Source organism: Chanodichthys erythropterus, chromosome 8 (genome assembly GCF_024489055.1).
Source record: "Chanodichthys erythropterus isolate Z2021 chromosome 8, ASM2448905v1, whole genome shotgun sequence".
Lineage (NCBI taxonomy): Eukaryota > Metazoa > Chordata > Actinopteri > Cypriniformes > Xenocyprididae > Chanodichthys > Chanodichthys erythropterus.
Window position 1 is genome coordinate 42,659,668 of NC_090228.1, and position 20,127 is coordinate 42,679,794.

General features: G+C 41.5%; 1 protein-coding gene and 1 pseudogene across 1 annotated transcript in view; both read left to right on the forward strand.

Moving 5' to 3' along the window:
- LOC137025275 (tripartite motif-containing protein 29-like) overlaps positions 1-20,127 on the forward strand; it is a 263,844-nt gene that overhangs the window by 97,952 nt on the left and 145,765 nt on the right. The window contains exon 4 of the mRNA XM_067393291.1: positions 10,020-10,027. Within this exon, the coding sequence (XP_067249392.1) occupies positions 10,020-10,027 (8 nt within the window). The remainder of the gene's footprint in view (positions 1-10,019; positions 10,028-20,127) is intronic.
- On the forward strand, positions 7,061-9,901 carry LOC137024279 (serine/threonine-protein kinase pim-2-like; annotated as a pseudogene).

Sequence of the window (20,127 nt, forward strand, 5' to 3'; positions counted from 1 at the left end):
GGTGGAAAAAGTTAATCTGAAACAAACCATTTAACAATTTAAGTTCACTTATTGAGTAACTTCAGCACTATTAGGATTATGACGATGATCAACCGATTCCTACTCCATATCTCCATCAGGCTCCGTTCCTGCTCCACAGTGTTTGGTGAGGCCGGCACCTGAGGAGGGGCCTCGGGCTGGGAGAAGTCGGGGTTAGAATCTCTCAAGATTTTGAGCTTCCCCGCAGTCACCGACCTCTCCAGTGTCACCACCGTCGCTGAGCACGATGACTCCTTAAACATTATGAAAACAACATTTCAGTATTCTTTAAAACAGACAGCTATTTCATACATTAATGTAAAAGTTTTAGTTTAAGACTGACTTACCGACATGCCCCTGTGGCCTTTCTCCAGGTGACTCTCGGGGTATTTCACCAGCTTGCCACAGAGTGGGCAAACCAGGTTGGCCAGCCTCACTCTGTGGTGGCAAAAGCTGGGCCAAGAGTCCTCTTTGTTTCTCATTAGCCACTTCGTGGACCGTCCTCAGATGCTTGCTTATGTTGACGATCCACGCGGGGCACATCGGGCACTTGACTGCTATATGAAAAGATGATAGGAGAAAAATTTAAAAAAACATGTTCGAACACACAGTGTATGACTCAAAATGATTTATTACTGTGTCATAAACGATTCATAACACTTTGTGATGGCACAAGGAACTAGGATCACAGAATAGATCAACTTACCGAAGCTGTATCTTTTCGGCATGATCTGTAAAGATATGCAAAAATATTGTAATTTTATAACATTAATAAATTACGTGTGTAGTTTTTTGTTTGAGAAAGAAGTAAACAAATATAACATCTAGAGACTGCAAGCTTTCAAACGATATATAGTTTAGTTAGGTTTAGACTAAGATATGACTTTTTTACTTTTTTTATTGCAGTGACCTTCCAGGACCTTGGCTCAAATAACTCACCTGGCTGCTCAGGTTTAGGCCCAAAAATATATCTATATGGATTATAATTCATAAGAATCTCACGATACAGCTTTATGAGCAGCGTGTACTGGTGAACTAACCCCAACTGTACCGATGGATGTCGAGAAATGTACAAATGTGTCATTTATAATAACACTTAATTGCATAAATTAAGAAAAATATGACAGAATCAGTAATGAGATCCACAAAATGGAGGTCGTTAAATTCCCCTTTGTTAACCAATAGCAGCCCTTGTTAATTACCATGACAACTAATCACCTGTCCAAGAACAGGGAACGCCCACTAATCAAAAATGCCCCACCCACTTTTAATTAAAATATATATATTTAAAAAAAAAAATTATAAGATTTTTTTTTTTTTTTTAGAAATTTTTTTTTTTTTAAGATTTTTTTTTTCCCCAGTGTTTTTTTTTTGGTCAGTATTATTTTGCCCTCAATTGTTTTTAAATTAAACATGTATAAAAAATGTGTGTTGCATCAAAAATACATGACAGTAGGAACGTTTAAAACTGTGCGGAGAAAGGGAAGCACGGTTAGAAACGACAAACGTCAGAAACTGGCGGAAAGCTGCGGGCGAACGCTTACGTGAGTGGCGATGGAGGTCCTGATGTCCGTGAAGGTTGGACTCCCCGGGAGGCCCATCCCAGCCCATGCTTCCTGAAAATACTGGTTCAGGTTCTTGCATGAGCTGGGCTTTGAGGTCAAAAAAAAGTACAGAGCTGTTTCACCTCCAACCAAGTAGGGACTCATGTCCAGGAAGTCAGTGAGCCACCCGTACTCCTCGCCACTCAAGGCCAGCTGCGCCGCCCCGAAGGTCTGGTTCGTCTAGTGCATTAATATCTGCGGAAACAGAGACAAGCGTGCTGCGTAAGAGGGAGAACCGTGAAGAGAGAGAGAGAGAGACGGAGAGACAAAAAAATAAGGCGATGAGGCCTTGGCCTGCTTCACCCTCACCTCATGCATGACCACTTTCCGCCGCACGGACCGGATCATCGTTTTGATCTCCCGGTTCAGCCCCACCATGACTGTCCGGGAGAGTTGGCAGGTGGGCGGCAGGGTCTTGGCCAAGTAGGCCAAGAACTGGGCCACGTTTTTCAGGTAGTGGTGCACCGTCGGCTCCGCGATCTTGGCCTGGTTCATGCTGTTGTGCCAAGACCGCATCCTTTGGTTGAGGAAGCCCAGGCTGGCCAGGTCGGTCTGCCCTGCCGCCATATAGCCGATAAAGTGGCGGATCCTGAAGATCTTTGAGGCCACCGCCCCTCCTGGTGGCCCCGGTACTCCTTGAGAGGGACGTCTGCAAAAAGAAAACACAAAATGGGGTCAGAACAGAGCGAGAAACTTTGGCCGCAAAGCGAGAAGCCACAGAGCGCGGTACTCACTCAGGGCCGCCACGTGGTCCGGGAAGGGGTGCTTTTTTTTCCCGAGGAGGAGGAGGTCGACGCCTTGGCTGGGGGGCGGGGGCCTTGGGGCCGGGGTCCTGGCGGTCTGCCTCCTCCAAGGGCAGGGCCAGGGGCTCGTCTTCATCTTCCTCTCCCGGCACGGGGGGGGGGCGAAGGGAAGACAGCAGCCTGCCGGTCACCCGGGCGAGCTGGCTGGAGGGCTTACCCCGTGACCTCCTCAGCAGCAGGCGGTAGCGGCGAGACACCTTTCTGAGTGACTCGCTGAGCACGTCGACCTGCTGGCGGAGGTCCTCCCGCTCATCCTGGCAGCTGGGGTTGTTGCAGGTGCTCTCCTGCTCCCCCGCCGCCTCCTCCGCAGCATCAGCAACAATCGGCAGGTGCCCTTGCGCACGTCCACCCTCCCGGATGGAAGGGCCAGTAGCAGCTTCCTCTCGGCCTTATTGTGGACACACAGCGGGCAATCCCTGTTAGGCATCGTGTATGTATGTATAATAATAAAATATATCTATGGATAATAAAGTAATTAACAAAAGCAAATATAAAATATATAATAATAACGGCAGTGAACAAACGAGGTGCGTAGAAGCAAACGGTGAAACAAAAGTGCGGAAGTTGTCGGCAACCGTGGTGCAGTGAGTGAGGGTGTAGGGTGATCGAAAGTGTGGTACAGGTGAAAAAAGTGTAAATGAATGACAAAGATTGTCGGGGCAGAGGCCTTTTATATACTTTTGGGTCCAACTTCAGCTCAAAGGGATGGAAAAGAGGACAGAGGAAAAGGCCAACCAATCAGGGACGGGAAAATAAGGGATGGGGCCCCAGGGGCCATACTTAAAGCGCCTGGCATCTAGGGCCCAGGAAACAAAATTCCAGCCTCTGACCCCAATTTTCTCTCAAGATCCTCTGTCACTCTTTGGTCGTCAGAGGATTCTGAGTGATTTTTGGTTCCGAAAGACCAACTTTTTTCCAGAAGGTCCTAGGGATTCACGCTTCGGGGACCCCGGTCGGGACCCCCGGAGAGTCCGAATCTCAAATCTCGAGACGTTACAACCTTTTGTCTCTGTACGGGGGCCGTCCCAAGCTATATTTATAAATTACTGCCTTGGTGTACGCTTGAGTCTTTTTTGACCTTTTGACCCCTGAAATAGGTCCTAGGGCCGCCAAACTTTTCCTCCCCAACTCCGCCCCCTAGCGGATCAGCCCTTTGGAAGTCCTTTTTCCCCCGTGCATCCCGTTTTTCAGTGATGTAATGGGCGAGTGGGATGTTGCTGCAAGGACCTCAGGGGCCCCGAATTTCGTACCGTGGCTCGTGGGGGGGCCCCGAGTGGAAGTGGTCAGCGATGACAGACAGATTTGGAGCCTTCTTTAGCTTAGCCAGTGTGTGGCCAGTCCTCCATGCCAAGATGTTTCTACTCTGGATCTCCACCAAATTGACATTGACTTGAGGAGGCAATGAGATTCCTAAAATCCTCAAAATCTAGGAAAGCACCTCCAGGCCACTTCCTCATCTCTTTCTCCACCCTATGGTGGAAACTGTCTATGGCCGTGAAGGTGTGCCCTGGTTCAAAGTACTTTAAGGTTATATCCTCATATGGGGTTGCAGGGTCATTTACCACAGTGACTAAAGTTGTAAGGAAGCACCAGTTCTTGGTCTTTGCAGTGCAATTGTCACAATTGTGCTGTGTGTCACATTTTCTGTTTGTTTGGACTTTCGGTTTGCTTTGATTTTCATTAAATCCTGTCTTCTTTTGTTCATTTTTACCACCAATCTTTAGTTGTCATAGTAACATTGATTTGAGTTTCAGTTAAGGTGTGTCTTGTTAATTTTCTTGTTAAGTTCCCTTTGTTTGCTCTTGTATATATTCCCTGTGTTCTCTCTCAGTCTCTATCGGTTTTCGTTTGTGTTATTCTTGGTTCCTGAGTATTTTGTGATTAAAGTCTGCATTCCAGTAATCTTCCACATTGTGAGAGAGTTTCTATACCACGTTCTGTAACAAAAGAACCAGCCAAAAAACTATGATCTTGGCTGAGGACCATCTTTGGAGCCTGCGGCAAAATGGTCGGCCTTTGGAGAGGTATGTAGAGGATTTTCTCGAGCTTTCCAATTAGGTGAGCTGGCCCAACGCCTCCCTCAATGCGTGTTTTCGGATGGGACTGGATGAGGATACAGCTTGTTATTTCTCTTTAGTCGAATCAATAAATCTCGTTATCTAATCAAACTATTAAAATCTTGAAATAGAAGTTGTTAAAGAAAAGAAGTGTTCTCCAGAGTCTGGTCCAGTATGTTCTCCAGAGCCCGCTCCAGAACCCCTACAAACGCCTAGCACCCCCCATTCATTGTAGTTCAGTAGTAAACACAAATTAACCATAGTTTTGCTACAAAAACTATAGTTTAACAATGGCATTTGTGTGGTTATAAAAAAAAAATTAAAAACCAATAATATATAATATATATATATATATATATATATATATATATATATATATATATATATATATATATATATATATATATATATAAATAATCTGCAGGATCAGTAGACTATTCGTGAATTAAAAGTGGGAAACCAAAACTAGGACTTCAGATATATTTAACCTGTAAACAAAGCAGTGCTTGCTTACCACCTTGAATATCAATCACGCTAATCACTTTCTGATCAGTCATTAAAACCCTCCCTTGACAGGTTTGTCTTTGGTACTGAAGAGTTTACAAGCAAAACAAAACCCAGGTTCTCTGCTTTGAATAAATGAGCCAACTTCTGAACTCAACTTCTCTCCATTTAAAGGTCCCGTTCTTCGTGATCCCATGTTTCAAACTTTAGTTAGTGTGTAATGTTGTTGTTAGACTATAAATTTTAAAGCTCAAAGTTCGATGCCAAGCAAGATATTTTATTTAACAGAAGTCGCCTACATCGAACGGCCAGTTTGGACTACATCCGTCTACTTCCTTCTTTAATGACGTCACTAAAACAGTTTTTTGACTAACCTCCGCCCACAGGAATACACAAGAGTTGAGTTTGTAGAGTGTGCTTGTCACCATGTCGTCGAAACGCTGTTATTTTCATCCCGCAGTCCAATCACCGGGTCTGATTCCGGCTCAAATTGATAGGGTAAAATTAAAGACATGTTTACAATAACACTGAGTGCGTGCATCTCCACGTTATAGTAAGAGGCGTGACCTTTCCGGGCAAGGTTCGCTAAGCTGCTGTCGAATCACAACACAGGAACCGCTGGCACAATCAGAACTCGTTACGTATTTCTGAAGGAGGGACTTCATAGAACAAGGAAGTCATCAGCCCGTTTTTATGACAGTGGAAACAGCGGTATACAGATAAGTAAATTATGTGAAAAATACAGTGTTTTTTTACACTCGAAACATGAACATGTTATATTGCACACTATAAACACAATCAAAGCTTCAAAAAAAAAAACACGAAAAACGGGACCTTTAAGAGTTACCAAGTTCTTAAAAACATGATTGTTCAATAATTCAGGACACCTAATGCTGTAACTTATTGTAAAGCGTTGTTTTTATTCTTTTAGGTTGAAGTAAACGGCTTAAACAGGAAGTCAAAGAAATCAATGACCCCATTATTGCTTATGTGACCACTGTGCCTTTTTTTTTTTTTTTTTTTTTTTTAAGTAAAACATGATTGTTCATTATTGATTCATGACACCTAATGCTGTAACGCTTGTTACCAATATGAATATTTAGTGGTTGATGTTTAATGTTTTTTTTTTTTTAAGAGAGAGACCTGTAACCAATGTGAATGTTAGTGACTGTGATTGCATTGCATGCAGTTAAAAGCTCATACCCATCTTTGTATTTTGGGAAAGAAAAATCAGAATCTAATGTTTCTCTCTGTTGAATTTTTTTTAACTTTATTTTGCTTTTCTCTCTGTACAATTTCAAGACAATCCAAATCTGTGGGTCGAGACGGCCAGGCAGAAGAATCAAGAGGCAGAGCACTTGGAGGAACACCATGTCAGTCATATGAGGAAAAGGGCCAATTTAATTTATCTAGAGTTTATAATAATAAGATGTCTGATTTATCTTCCCTTGTGCCTTTTTGCACATATTTTAGAGCAAAGCAACAACTATGGGTGTGTTCCATTAGACTGTAAGTGCTGTGTGAAGTGTACACTTCGCTCAATTAACTTACGAGCTATGATGAATAATGAAGATTTTGGAAATTCATAATTCCACATATTATAATAAATGTTTAGATAGAATAAACTTCAAATATAATACAGAAAACGTCAAGATTAAGTTCGTAACCATTGTTCTAGGAGTTTGGAGTTTTATTTTATTATTTAATTTGGAGGATGTGGATGGCTCACATGGGTGAAATAGGTTAGTGTTTTCAGTTATTTTCAGTAATATTTCAGTTGTTTATTGCTATGTTATGGTGTATATGTTGTACAATGATTGACTAAATGTCCAAAGTTTAAATGATTTATTTCTTGTCATGATTCTAGCTCAATTGCAAATCAAGACCCATTAGAAAGTTTAAAAAAGTAACAATTGTTACAGACAGATACTCGGGGAACACAGAGGTACACACAGAATGATGTTTATTAGACAAACAGCTTGTGTGAACAGGATATGTGAACTTGGTAGAATGATAACTAGATACCAATACAGTCCTTTATCTTACAGGTGACGACTTTGTGAATGGATGACCGATGACAGTGAGCACACTTGATGCCCCACAGATGCTCAATTGGGTTTAGGTACCCTCAGCTTCTTTAGCAAGGCAGTGGTCATCTTGGAGGTGTGTTTGGGGTCATTATCATGTTGGTATAATGATCATGTTCTGCTTCTGTATGTCACAGTACATGTTGGCATTCAGTATTCCCTCAATGAACTGTAGCTCCCCAGTGCCGGTAGCACTCATGCAGCCTCAGACCATGACATTCCCACCAACATGCTTGACTGTGGGAAAGACTCACTTGTCTTTGTGCTCCTCACCTGGTTGCCGCCATACACGCTAGGACATGGTTCCAGTAATCTATGTCCTTAGTCTGCTTCTCTTCAGCAAACTGTTTGAGGGATTTCTTGTGCATCATTTTTAGAAGAGGCTTCCTTCTGGGACGACAGCCATGCCAGGGTTTATGCAGGTTTCAGTAAGTCAAATTTAAGACCTTTTTAAGACATTTTAAGACCATAAAGACTGAAATTTAAGACCTACACGACGCATTACCAAAAAAATATTCAAATCAAAGAAATTCTGAAAAAATCATTTTATTTCATTGAATTCCGTCATTGAAAAAGCATTTATTTAATATACAGATAAAGCAATCACATTAGTAACCTTCCACACACATCAATGTGCCAAATGCCTTAAAAACCTTAGGCCCAAAATGAAAATAGGCTAAAACAAACTTGCCCTCAAATAGAATAGATTTCATCTCATATTTATTTACATTACAAAACAGCATATAAATAGCCTAATAAAGATTGAACAGGCTACTCCAACCCATGTAACAACCAATGTAGCACACACACACACCAGATAATCCATTTTAGATAAATAGATACTTACCTCGGGATAATTAGAGTATCTATCTAACATGGATTATCTGATATATGTATGTGTGTGTGTGTGTGTGTGTGTGTGTGTGTGTGTGTGTGTGTGTGTGTGTGTGTGTGTGTGTGTGTGTCCCGCACTGTCCCATGAACTGTGAGCCCAGGTACCTCGACTAAACTATTTCATTGTTCCAGAACAATGGTCCTGTTGGTCTGATTTTGGCTTTCACTGAACGTTACGACATACGGACCGGTAAGAGTACAAATCAATTCCCTCTTTATAAACTCCCCCAATCCAAATCTCGCCATAAGCGATCTTGTTGGGCCCGCAAGAGAACGGCTTCGCGATTACTGAATCAGGGAACATCACTTGGAAGAGATCGCTAATCTCACTGTTGCTATTAAATGAGTGGTGTTTGTTTAGTCACCATGTGTAGTATACAAATCACCTCAGCTTTCGATGTGTCAGTCGCTCCAAAAGTACCCCAATGGTTGTTCGACGGAGCTGTGATGATATTGCGCTGGAGACCGGAGGGACCAGGCATTGAGGAGGACGACGGCAGTGGTGAGAATAATTGGCCGAGTCCGCTGAAGGGATTTTGCGGCTAGCTTGTGTTTCTCCGCTTTGGCGTGTGACTCCAGCGCCTTTACACCGCTTCACACCCAGACTCTCTAGCTGATTTTTTTTTTTCAATGTTTGCAGTGAGCCTCGTACCTGGAGCTGGGTACCGCTTGTAACCAACAGCAGAAATCGCTGTGATCTAGCCATGTCTCGTTGAAAGTACACTTTCCCATTTCACCATCCACACGTAGCCGAACTTTAACAAACTCTGAGGAGACGCAGACGTATTTCGCGGGCAGGTATTGCATTTATCACGGGATTTGTAGTTTTATCACCGCGTATACCAACACCAGAAAGAACTACGAATCGCTACTTTTTTGCTACTTTGTAATAACTTTCAGCAGGTAGCGTTTCTGGAAATGGGTAAAAAAAATTAAGACCTGACTAAATGAAATTTAAGACCTCTGATGAAAATCTGGCCGTTTTTAAGACTTTTTAAGGCCTTAAATTTAAAGTTCAGAATTTTAGACTTAAGACTTTTTAAGACCCCGCGGAAACCCTGCCATGCAGACCAATTTAATGCAATGCGTAGCGTATGGTCGGAGCACTAACAGGTTGACCCCCCCATCCCTTCAACCTCTGCAGCAATGCTGGCAGCACTCATACGTCTATTTCCCAAACACAACCTCTGGATATGATGCTGAGCATGTGCACTCAACTTCTTTGGTCGACCATGGCGGGGCCTGTTCTGAGTGGAACCTGTTAAACTGCTGTATGGTCTTGGCCACTGTTGCGTTCTGCCCTAGATATAATGGAGCATTTGTCCCTGTAGGAAGGTCAGGGTCTGCTGCCGCTGGAGGTGGCATTGATGACCCGGGTCAATTCAGCTTCTGCCTGACCCAACGTCCTGCAGTTTGTGGAGTGGCCTGACCATCACACTCATTACATCATGATCCTGGAACGCCCAGTTCATTGCCAAGATCTTCAGAGTTTCTGTGAGGAGAGCTGATCACTACCCTGAAACATTATCCTGCACAGGGACATCAAGCTAGAGAACCTGCTGATTTCCACAGCTTCCCATGACATCAATCTGCTGGACTTTGGTTGTGGAGACCTGCTGAATGACTTTGCCTACAGATCCTTTGCAGATTGGTTTGCATTAAGGAAACAGTCTGTGGATGTTTATGAACTGTTGATGATCAAACAAGGACAATTTGTTAGGATTGGAATCATTTCAGTGGATGTATTTGGTCTTCTTGGGTCTCTCAGGTACTCTTGAATACTCATGATCAGCTATCATGCAGCACCAGATACTGTTTGGTCAGTGGGGGTGATGTTCTACAACATCCCATGTTTTTCCTTCAGAGCCGCATAAAGGGTCTCCCCCAAAAGCAGACTGGTCTTCCCTAGAGAGCTATCTACATGCAAGAGATAGCAAACATTCAGAGGAGCCATCAGTTGATAAGCTGGTGCAGATCGTCCCAGTGTAGATGACATTGAGCGGCATCTCTGGTTACACTGAACAGGTGGCCAATGAATGTACACTATCTGAGTCACAGCAGTCATGGCTTGGATTGTATTGTTAGGATTAGTGTAGATCAGAGGTGGGAAACTTTGATCCTGTAGGGCCATTGTCCTGCAGAGTTTAGCTCCAACCTGCCTGTAACTTTAGTAATCTTGAAGACCTTTATAAGCTTCAGGTGTGTTTAATTAGGGTTGGAGCTAAACTCTGCAGGACAATAGACCTTTTTCACAAAAACCGGAAATACACTGACGCGTAAACATTTTTCCGCATTGCGCTTACTCAGCAAAATGTATACCGGCAGAGTGTTTTCTCTGAGCCTTTTAAACCTGCCAAAGGTCACCTTTGCTGATGTGGTGAACATAGTGGATGCAAATTCCTCCACCAAGACCAATAAACTGGACAAAGGTGTAGCAAATTAGCTCAAAATAAATATGAATAATTAATCCTAACTAGTTATAATTAATTATTAATATTTGAATCAGTTAATAAAATTAACTTAATGTAATAAAATTAATATTACAATCAATTAACCTGTTGTCCAATGAACGCACAGTGTTAATTGTTTGTTAATTCTAAGAAATGTTCATTTCCAGGTTATGGGAAATAACAATCTTAATGTACAATACTACTAAAAGCCTGTAGTCAGGATCGACATGAATAGGGACTCCAGTATATGAGCAAAACACGGACAACTTTACATGTGACATGAACAAGACTTTATTAATTAAACACTTAACTACTCTAACATTCACACACATACATGCATACAGTTTACCAAGAGAGAAAGAGAGAGAGCTAAAGCAGAGTACAGGAAGTATGAAGTTACAGCATTGTTGGACATTCAGCAGATCAACAGCCTTTAGCAAACCATCAGTTTAGTTTTAACAGGCCCTTCTTTAAAAAGGGGTAAGGATACTCAATGTATCCGATAATGAGACTAAGTTTGATACTTGCATGTCTTTCCAAGTTGAATTAAAACTGTCCTGATGCAATTTGTGGAGGCTTCCATTGAATCTTTGCTGATATTGTCTGATCTTGTGATCAGTGGCTGCGTTCGTAAAAATAGAAAAATGCTGCCTTCCGAGGACACATTTCAAGGTAGTAAGGCATCAAGGCAAGTCCGAATCCAATGTTAGCTTCACTTCCTCTCTCAGATACCTTCCTCAGATTGATTTTTGAAGGAAGCATAGATGTATCCTTAGCGGCCTTTGATATCCCACAATCCTGTGCTTTCCATTCTGTGACAGTTGAGCTAGAAAAATAAAGATGGTGTCCGAAAGTTGCGTTTGCTGCTCAGTTTGTGTATAAATGTACGATTTTGATCAACATATTTCAATTTTGATATCAGTTCTATCGAGAAATTACTACTGTAATAATTAAATATTTGTTTAGTTCTCACCAAAGCTCGCGCTATATTGCTGTAGATCATTAAACTGTTACACTGCCTCAGAAGTCTGTCCGAAATCAATTTTGTGAGGTACCTTCATGCACAAATGCTGCCGTACAAGTCATTCTCTTATAAGATACCGAGGCAGCAAGACAGCTACCTAGGTTTTCGGACGCAGCCAGTGAATATAAGCGGTGAAGAGGTCACACCCTCTTAAGGTGTCTGAGCCAATAAGGAGTTGCCCCCTCGGAGGGAAGTCTTTGTTCTGTAGCAAGATATTAGCATAAGACACTGGATTGGATGAATGAGAAAAGAACCCTCTAGATTCTTATAATACTAATGTGTCACAGAGTTAGTAACATGTAACATAAATTGCCAAATAGGAAACGAAAGTTGGAGTCCGTAGATACCAAACATGCTACTAGTGTATATATATTTGCAACTATGGAACATTAATGCCAAAATAGTTCAAAAGAGAGAATTAATACGTAGAATAAAGCCTATAAAAGGAAAGTCATGAGATGGGAAAATTGGACACATGTTTATACATTTCCCAAGTGGTTATATAGAGAATACATAGGATTAAGAGAGTTTATTTGTCCTTCTCAGAAAGAATGAGTCACTAGTCTCTATAGCATTCTTGCTGATCATAAAAGTACCATATATCTGTAACAGGACACCTAGTTGTGCCTGTGTGCTAGCTACATTTGGGATGCTGGTTACAGTTTTAGGGGGATGGGTTCACAGAACTTTGATAAAGTGAGTTCATAGGTAATTCATTAAATACACTGAATAATTTTGTGTGCCTGACACTACTGTAGGGAAAACACCCTAGGAAGTAAAATTAGCTCAAATGAAATATTTAGGGAATTATAAAGAGTTGTTTAGATTACGACCGAGCAACTGATTCGTCCAGCGTTCATTTGCTCGAGCCGTAATAAGCTCTTGTAACGGATATAAATATCCAACAATCGTGAAAACACTGATTAGAGCACGGTAACTTGATCACAGTTTAAGACATTAAATCATAAAGCACATAATACAAGACACTTTCCTTTTAAAATCTACAAGAGATTTTATTTATTCTAACACAAACTAATCTAACACAAAGGCACGCACACACACACACACACACACACATTCATACGCGTTGCAGTAAGAAGGAAATGGGAGAGAAAGAGTTTTGAAAGAGAGAGAGAGAGAGAGAGAGAGTATCTGATTAACCGAATTCCTATCAATGCATTTCAAGGACCAGAACGAACCATGAATCATTCATTTATGCACCAGTTCAGTTTTGGTCTGGAGGTACTTGCTTGCGTTGACGTAAAGGTGAATTTCCCTCGTCGTGCAGAGAGGGGTTTCCCAAGTCGATGATTGGTCCAGATCAGGTCCGTGTGGAACAATGAAGGAAGTCTCTTTGTCGCTGGAGTTGAAGCGGCAAAAGTCGTTGGTTGAACTTTGCAGCGAAACGTAGGACACAAGACTTTCAGCGGTAAAGGAAAATTAAGTAAAGAAAAGTGAGTGAAGGTTGGATGGCTTGAATGAGCGGCTGGTCTGTTCTTCTTGTTACTCCATTGTTCTTGGTACTCTGGTCATGGTTTCTCTTACCAGAACTAACCAACTCCAGTTCGTTTACTAACCAACTTCTCTCCATTCACTATCTTGCAATATGATCATTTAAACTTAGTTGTTTGTCACACCTCTGAGGAGTCTTGGCCAATCAGACATTGTCCTGTTTCAAGAGGGCCTTCCTCTGCCCCCAATAAAACATAAGTGTCACATCCCGGTCTGTCTCTGCTTAAGCAGAGTGCCATTTTAACATAATTGCTATTAAATGGAATACAATACAATTTAAACAGATTTCATTCCAGTCAGAATATAGGAAAGGGGGAAAGAATCAAATTAAGTCCAAATAAGGCATACTTTCAGTCATTCAGTCAAGAGTTAACACATTTACATGAATTGTGAGTGTTTCTAAAGCCTAACTGTTTACAGGTAGTATTTGTGGACACATAATGCAAAATGTATGTAGTTAAAAGATGTTTGATAAGTCCGTTAAAATTGTTGGAACAATTTTGAAGCAGATTTATTTGTTCAACAGTCTCTTTGGCTCTCCTGTGAAGTAAGGAAACAAAAGGGTCTGGATTGTCTCTCTGTCTTCTTGGGTGACCCTTTGGTATGTCGCTTCTGCTATCAGGAAGCATGTGTCGTAAAAGTAATCAGCCTGGCTTTATCTGCAGACGGTTCGGAGCCGGAACCTCAATTCTGAATTAGAATTATGTTTTGAAAGAATCATCTAAATGATTCATTTGTCTGGTTCGTCCACAGTTCTTACATATCCCCCCTTTGTTCGGCGATGTGTTGAGATGAAGACATCGGCGAACACTGTAGAAAAATGGACACGAAGCAGACACACACAACGCAACAACAAAACAACACCTCCATGATTGACCACTACACTGGTGCAGGGCATTAGATTATCTGAGTACTGATGGATTAAGTTCAATTTTGGGATTGTTATTCTACATTGTGTGATTAAATTGTTAGTTTCCATCTCTTCTAACTTGTTCTAGGTTGTCTGGTGACATCATTTGTGGTAAAAATGATGTGACCCATCATGGAGCTCTCTCGGGCTCACATTCGAATTTTCAAATGGCTTTCAGACCTTAGGCGTGGTGCGTCAATCCTAATGTCATGACCTTGACCCTTATGGGGCAGACAGGTATTTTACCTTATAAAGAAGAAGGGAAAGAGAGGAAGAGGAAAACAAAACAAAATAAAACACTTAAGTGTTTCCTGGTATGGCTAACACTACTGCGTGCATCTAAGATGTCATGTACCAGCTTAATGAAAGGTGTTCTACTTGTTGGGCAGATGGTTGCATGTTTCTTATGGTGAATGTAGCTAAGTCGATGTTGAGCTAGGTTCTGAAACTAATATCTGTCTGTAGGAAGAGCATGTTGGTGAGTATATTAATGTAGTGTAGTGTAAAATGTAATGTAGTGTAAAACGTAATGTAGTGCAGTGTATGTATGGTCAGATCTGGTTCAGTCTGTCTTGCTCCCCCCTTTCTTGAAGGGCTTAGATGAAGATTGGCTCTTTGCATCTTGGACTTGGGATGAGAGATCATCCCTAAGTTGATGGGAGTCAGTCCAGTTAGGCAGGAAGTTCTTTGGCAGAAGGTAGGAGGAAGTTTGACATGGCTGTGTTGAGCTGTGGTGCAAAACTTTGTCTCCTACGTTGCATTCCTTTTGTAATGCCTTCTGGTTGTGACAGACTGTCTGACCTTCTGTGCTTACTGTTGTTACTGTTGCACAAGCATGGTTCTTGAGATGGGAACTCGTTGGGTTTATTGGTGGGTGATGAGTGACCAGAACTGTGTTCTCTGGTACTATTGAGTTTCCAGCGGTGTTTGGCTGCAAGAGGCTGCTTCGTTCTGTGCTGTTGTAGAACAGGTGGCAGTCATCTCCATTCGGAAGGTGGATCAGGTGATCACTGACCTTCCGTTCCGTCTCTAGTCATAACGAGGGTGACTGATCCTTGTGATCGTCGCTGTTTATGTTGTTTGCAAAGAACGCTGTAATTTGCCTCATCAGTTGTTCCATGTCTTCTGAGGTGGAACTGTCTTGTTCTTGGGCGTTCTTGTTCTCAGTGCTGTGTTTAACTGAGTGATGCAGAGGTGGGTTCCGCCGTCGCTTACCCACAGTGGATGCATTTGAATGTGTTGGTTGGTGGACTTTGGCTGTCCAGTTTGGATCCCAGATGTTTCTTTCTGGTGGGTTTCTTGAGAAGTGTGGCTGGTCCCATGGCATTTTCCAGCTGTCGGTGTGGAAGCTGTCAGTGGCATGGGGGTCACGTTCTCCGTGTCCTTTAAGACAGGCTGTGGCATTGTCATGCCACTGGCTGTCTTGCAGTGCACGGCTTGAGTCTTGGCTGCCGGAGTTTGAAATTGTGGCTGTTTTCAAACCTTTCTTTGAGTTCATCTTCTGTTTGATGTAGGCCTTGTGTGTCAAGTCACGTAGCTGGTGGATTGACATTGTGCTTGGGCAGGCCATTACGCCAAGATGGTGACTTAGTCCAGGGTGCAGGTTTCTCAGGAAGAGGGTTTTGAAGTTCACATCCTCTTCAAGTTCAGGTTCGTGATGTGCACCTAAGTAGGCTTGTCGGAAACGGTTGTAGTAAGCTTGGGGAGTCTCTTGTCGACCTTGTTTGGTTTCCAAGGCGACTAATAGTCCATGTTCAGACTCTGGGCCTGTAAATTCTTTGATCAGTGACTCACGTAATAGCTGGTAGTTGTGCTTAACGTGAACAGGTTGTCGATCTAAGAAGCTTCGTACCTCTGGGCTGGATGTGGACCTGAGGAGATACAACCTGTCTCTGTCAGTCACATTGGGTCTCACCTCTAGGTAGAAGTCAATATCTCGGAGGTAAGTCTGGATGTTGTGGTTCTCCATGGAGTTCGGGTTGAACTGTGTGATGTTCTTAGCCAGCTTGTTAAGGTCTTTAAGGGTCATCTCGTGTGCAACTTTGGGGTCTGCATGGATGAGCTCTCTTTGGTTGACAGGGAAGAATTCTGTAGTGAAGGCCGGTGATGTTGTGGGTGGTGGCCACTCACTTCTTCCGTTGCATGGCAGTTCTTGGATGGGGGACTCTGTTGTGCTCAGTTGTGGTGATGCTGAGGGAGGCCCCTCCCTTCTTAACTCTGGTTTCTGGGTGTGAACATGTTTAAGTTCATTTCTAACCATGTAGAGCTTGCCGTTGGCATTGTCTAATTGTTGGTTTAGATGGTCCATTTCAGTGCTGTACCATTTCAAATGGTCTTCCAGAGCATTGATTTTAAAGTTCTTATCTTTAATGTCAGAATTGGCATTTTCTAGTTGGTTTACCAGGTGACATTGGACAGTCTTTAATTCTTGCTTGTCACGTTCCGCAACTGCAAGGGCTTCTTGGAGCTTGTCAACTTGTTCCTTTGTTTCTTGCTCCACAAGTTTGTCTTGAGCTTTCACCTTGTGCTGGTCTGCGCAGCATTGGATGTGCATCAGCTCTCTCAGGAACTCAGTGGTCTGACGTTTGAAGTCGTCTTGGACTTTCACTTCCAGCTTGTCTATGCGGCTCTGGGCACGTGTCAGCTCCTCCTGTAGGTGGGTGATGTGCTTGTCGCTTAGTTTCAGCTGGGCTGTGAAGGCAATGCTTAGAGAATTGGTTATCTTGCCTAGTTCAGTGTGGTCTTGGTTCTGGCTTGAATCATGCGTCGGGAATCTTCTCAGAATTATGATTATTATTAAAAATAATAACAGTTCAATTGTCTTTGGCATGAGGCAGTTTGTAATGCCGCTGAGCCAGGCGTCCACATCTTGGGCAGTGGGGTTTTCCGTCTGCGACATGTTGGCACGCTGGGGAGAAGAGACTGACACAGATCTGTGTGGGGTGCAAGCCTATATGTGGTGGAACAGCTAAGTGTCGTTCAGTGAATGTACACCAATCGTGAAGTGTGATGGCTACGTGTTGGTCTCAGAGTGTAGACAGGTAGGCTAGTGATGAGAAGGCTTTGTCACTCAACTGAGTAAGAGAGAGAAAGAGAAAAAGTTAAAACAAATTTCAATAGATGAAATATTTTCTATAAATATTTTCTATTAATGAAAAACTGTTTTCAACTCGTGATGTGAGGACTTTGTCACTCAACTGAGAAAGGGAAAAGAGAGAAAATGTTAAAACAAATTGTAAGTTTTTTTTTTCAATTTAGAGAAATATTTATTTCAAATAAATATTTTCTATTAATGAAAGCTGTTTCTAAAGTAAAAGAAAAGAAAATATATATATTATTGTTTATGTTCGCAAGGATAATAAGACAATAATAATGCTGATACCTCTTTTCTTAGTTTGACAGGATTGACACCACACACCTTCAGTTGAACTGCTTACCAGGGATGCTGTGAAGGCAACGGTTGCTCAACACTTGTCTCTGTTAAATGCTCTTGGAGGAAATGTCAAAATTTAAATTGCGTTTACAAATGCAGGGAGTATGGAGAACACAAAAGGGTTTGATTAAAATCAAAAACCTAATGAATTGTTTCTTTGGAAAGATTGTGTTTTTCTTTCTTTAGAATTGATTGATGGTTCGTCCAAGCTTGATCCCTACAAATCTGAAGAATAAGATGGAAGAAAGGAGGATAGAACAGGAAAGACGTGAGGAAAAGGAAAGGGGAGGAGACCAGATCCACAAATGGCTCTGAAGCCTTTGTCTAATTACGAGTATAGAATTGGTAGTTGATGAACAACTAAACACATGAGAATAACATTTTTAGTAAAGAGAGGGTTGTCTCTGATTGATTTGAAACTCGTAAGATATCAATGTCTCCTATTGAGGCTCAGGTGTGTCGTTCCTAAGCTAGAATACGAAGAGGAAAGGAAAACGGTAAGAAAGAGAAAACAAATGACAATAATGGGATGAGATAAGAAAAAGGGAATTAAACAAAGAGGTAAATGAATAAATAAAATAGAGTGGCTAAGTGTATAACCAAGAAAAGGAAAAGAAAGATATAACGCAATAAAATAATGAACAAATGTGAGTCAAAATTAGGAAAACTTTGGTGGAATAAGTTTGCTTAAACTTTTAAAGTTCAAGGCTTATTCATACCTGAAGTATAGATCTAAAATATAATTTTAGTTATGAAATTAGAAATAATGGAAATTTGGAAATGTAGAAATCATTTAAAATTACTTTCTAGAAAAATAGGGTTTCAATTTAAATTTAATTAGTTTTATTAAATTCAAATTTGACAATTAAAAATGTAAGCCAGTATTTCTTTTTCAAGTCAAATGCAGGTAAAACGATTAATAATTGTAAACCAATATTTTTCTTTTCAAGTAAAATATAGGTAAAGTAATAAGTGAGAAAGTAAAGGGGAAAATAAGAAGGAAAGACCAACAAGTGTACATAAAATTGAAGTGTTTTAGGTGGTTAAATCACTTTATAGTTGCTCACACAGACACTGCTTTCACACAATGATGTTAACTAGCTTAGCTTCGAGGCTAAAGGCTTTAGCATATGAACTTCAATGTAAACAACTGCAGAGGTTAGCTTAGCAACACCGTGCGGTTTGTTTACAATGTCGTTCTGCCGGAAGCGTTGGTTAAGACTTCCGTGCCACGACTGTAACTATGGCGACCAAACAAAATGATAGTGGCGAACATGTGAATTACATCAAATACATGTAACTGTACAAATGAAAGACACATGCACGTACAATCAAGCGTTACGTGAAATGTCGGCGCATTTCAACTCTATAAATAAGAGACACCACTCGTAGCTGTTTTACGACGTGGGGCTTAAACTTTAAGTGATAGCTTTCTGCTGTAATAGATGGAAAAATCGCGACCTCGGCGGGTCTCTTTGCGTGCAAAATATAACAGGTTCAAAAGCTTCACTTGATCAGTTTCAAATCACTTAAATTGCGCTCGGGAGCTCAAACAAGCAAGCATGTAGCGTTTAGCAAACGGGAGAATATAGCAGATTGAGTACAGTGGAACACGCACTATAATCAGTTTAGCTATAAAACAAGCAAGCGTATAGCGTTACTGTTTTACAAGGGAGAATATAGCAGATTTAGTACAGTGGAACACGCACTGACACTTTAGCTATAAATATATAGAAACAGATCGAGGAACACGCTCAATCTTGCCGTTCTGTGAGGAGAGTATTCGTCCTATACAGAGGTAACGTATTTTAACTATTGCAGTTTAGTTTCAATTCAGCTCTCTGATACACAATAACGTTATTATAGCTATTTGAATGACGCTGGAACACGCAGACATCAGGATAGCTATAAACAAGGCATTCTAGAATTTAAGGAACACGCTTAATTCTTACCTTATAGTATGTGTGATACAGATCTGAAATTTACTGCAGACTGGAGTTTAGAGACAAGACAGCAGACTGGGGTTACAGCTCTCACTCATTCAAGCACTCGTTCAAACGGACCGCGCCGTGCGCGCTGCATACGTCACTCAAACACTGAGGGGTTTAATAATTTGCGTTGATAAAAAGAAAAATGACTTGATATGTGCTCCAAATTTAGATTAAACTGCCCGCATTCTCCACCATTACTGTAGGGAAAACACCCTAGGAAGTAAAATTAGCTCAAATGAAATATTTAGGGAATTATAAAGAGTTGTTTAGATTACGACCGAGCAACTGATTCGTCCAGCGTTCATTTGCTCGAGCCGTAATAAGCTCTTGTAACGGATATAAATATCCAACAATCGTGAAAACACTGATTAGAGCACGGTAACTTGATCACAGTTTAAGACATTAAATCATAAAGCACATAATACAAGACACTTTCCTTTTAAAATCTACAAGAGATTTTATTTATTCTAACACAAACTAATCTAACACAAAGGCACGCACACACACACACACACACACACATTCATACGCGTTGCAGTAAGAAGGAAATGGGAGAGAAAGAGTTTTGAAAGAGAGAGAGAGAGAGAGAGAGTATCTGATTAACCGAATTCCTATCAATGCATTTCAAGGACCAGAACGAACCATGAATCATTCATTTATGCACCAGTTCAGTTTTGGTCTGGAGGTACTTGCTTGCGTTGACTTAAAGGTGAATTTCCCTCGTCGTGCAGAGAGGGGTTTTCCAAGTCGATGATTGGTCCAGATCAGGTCCGTGTGGAACAATGAAGGAAGTCTCTTTGTCGCTGGAGTTGAAGCGGCAAAAGTCGTTGGTTGAACTTT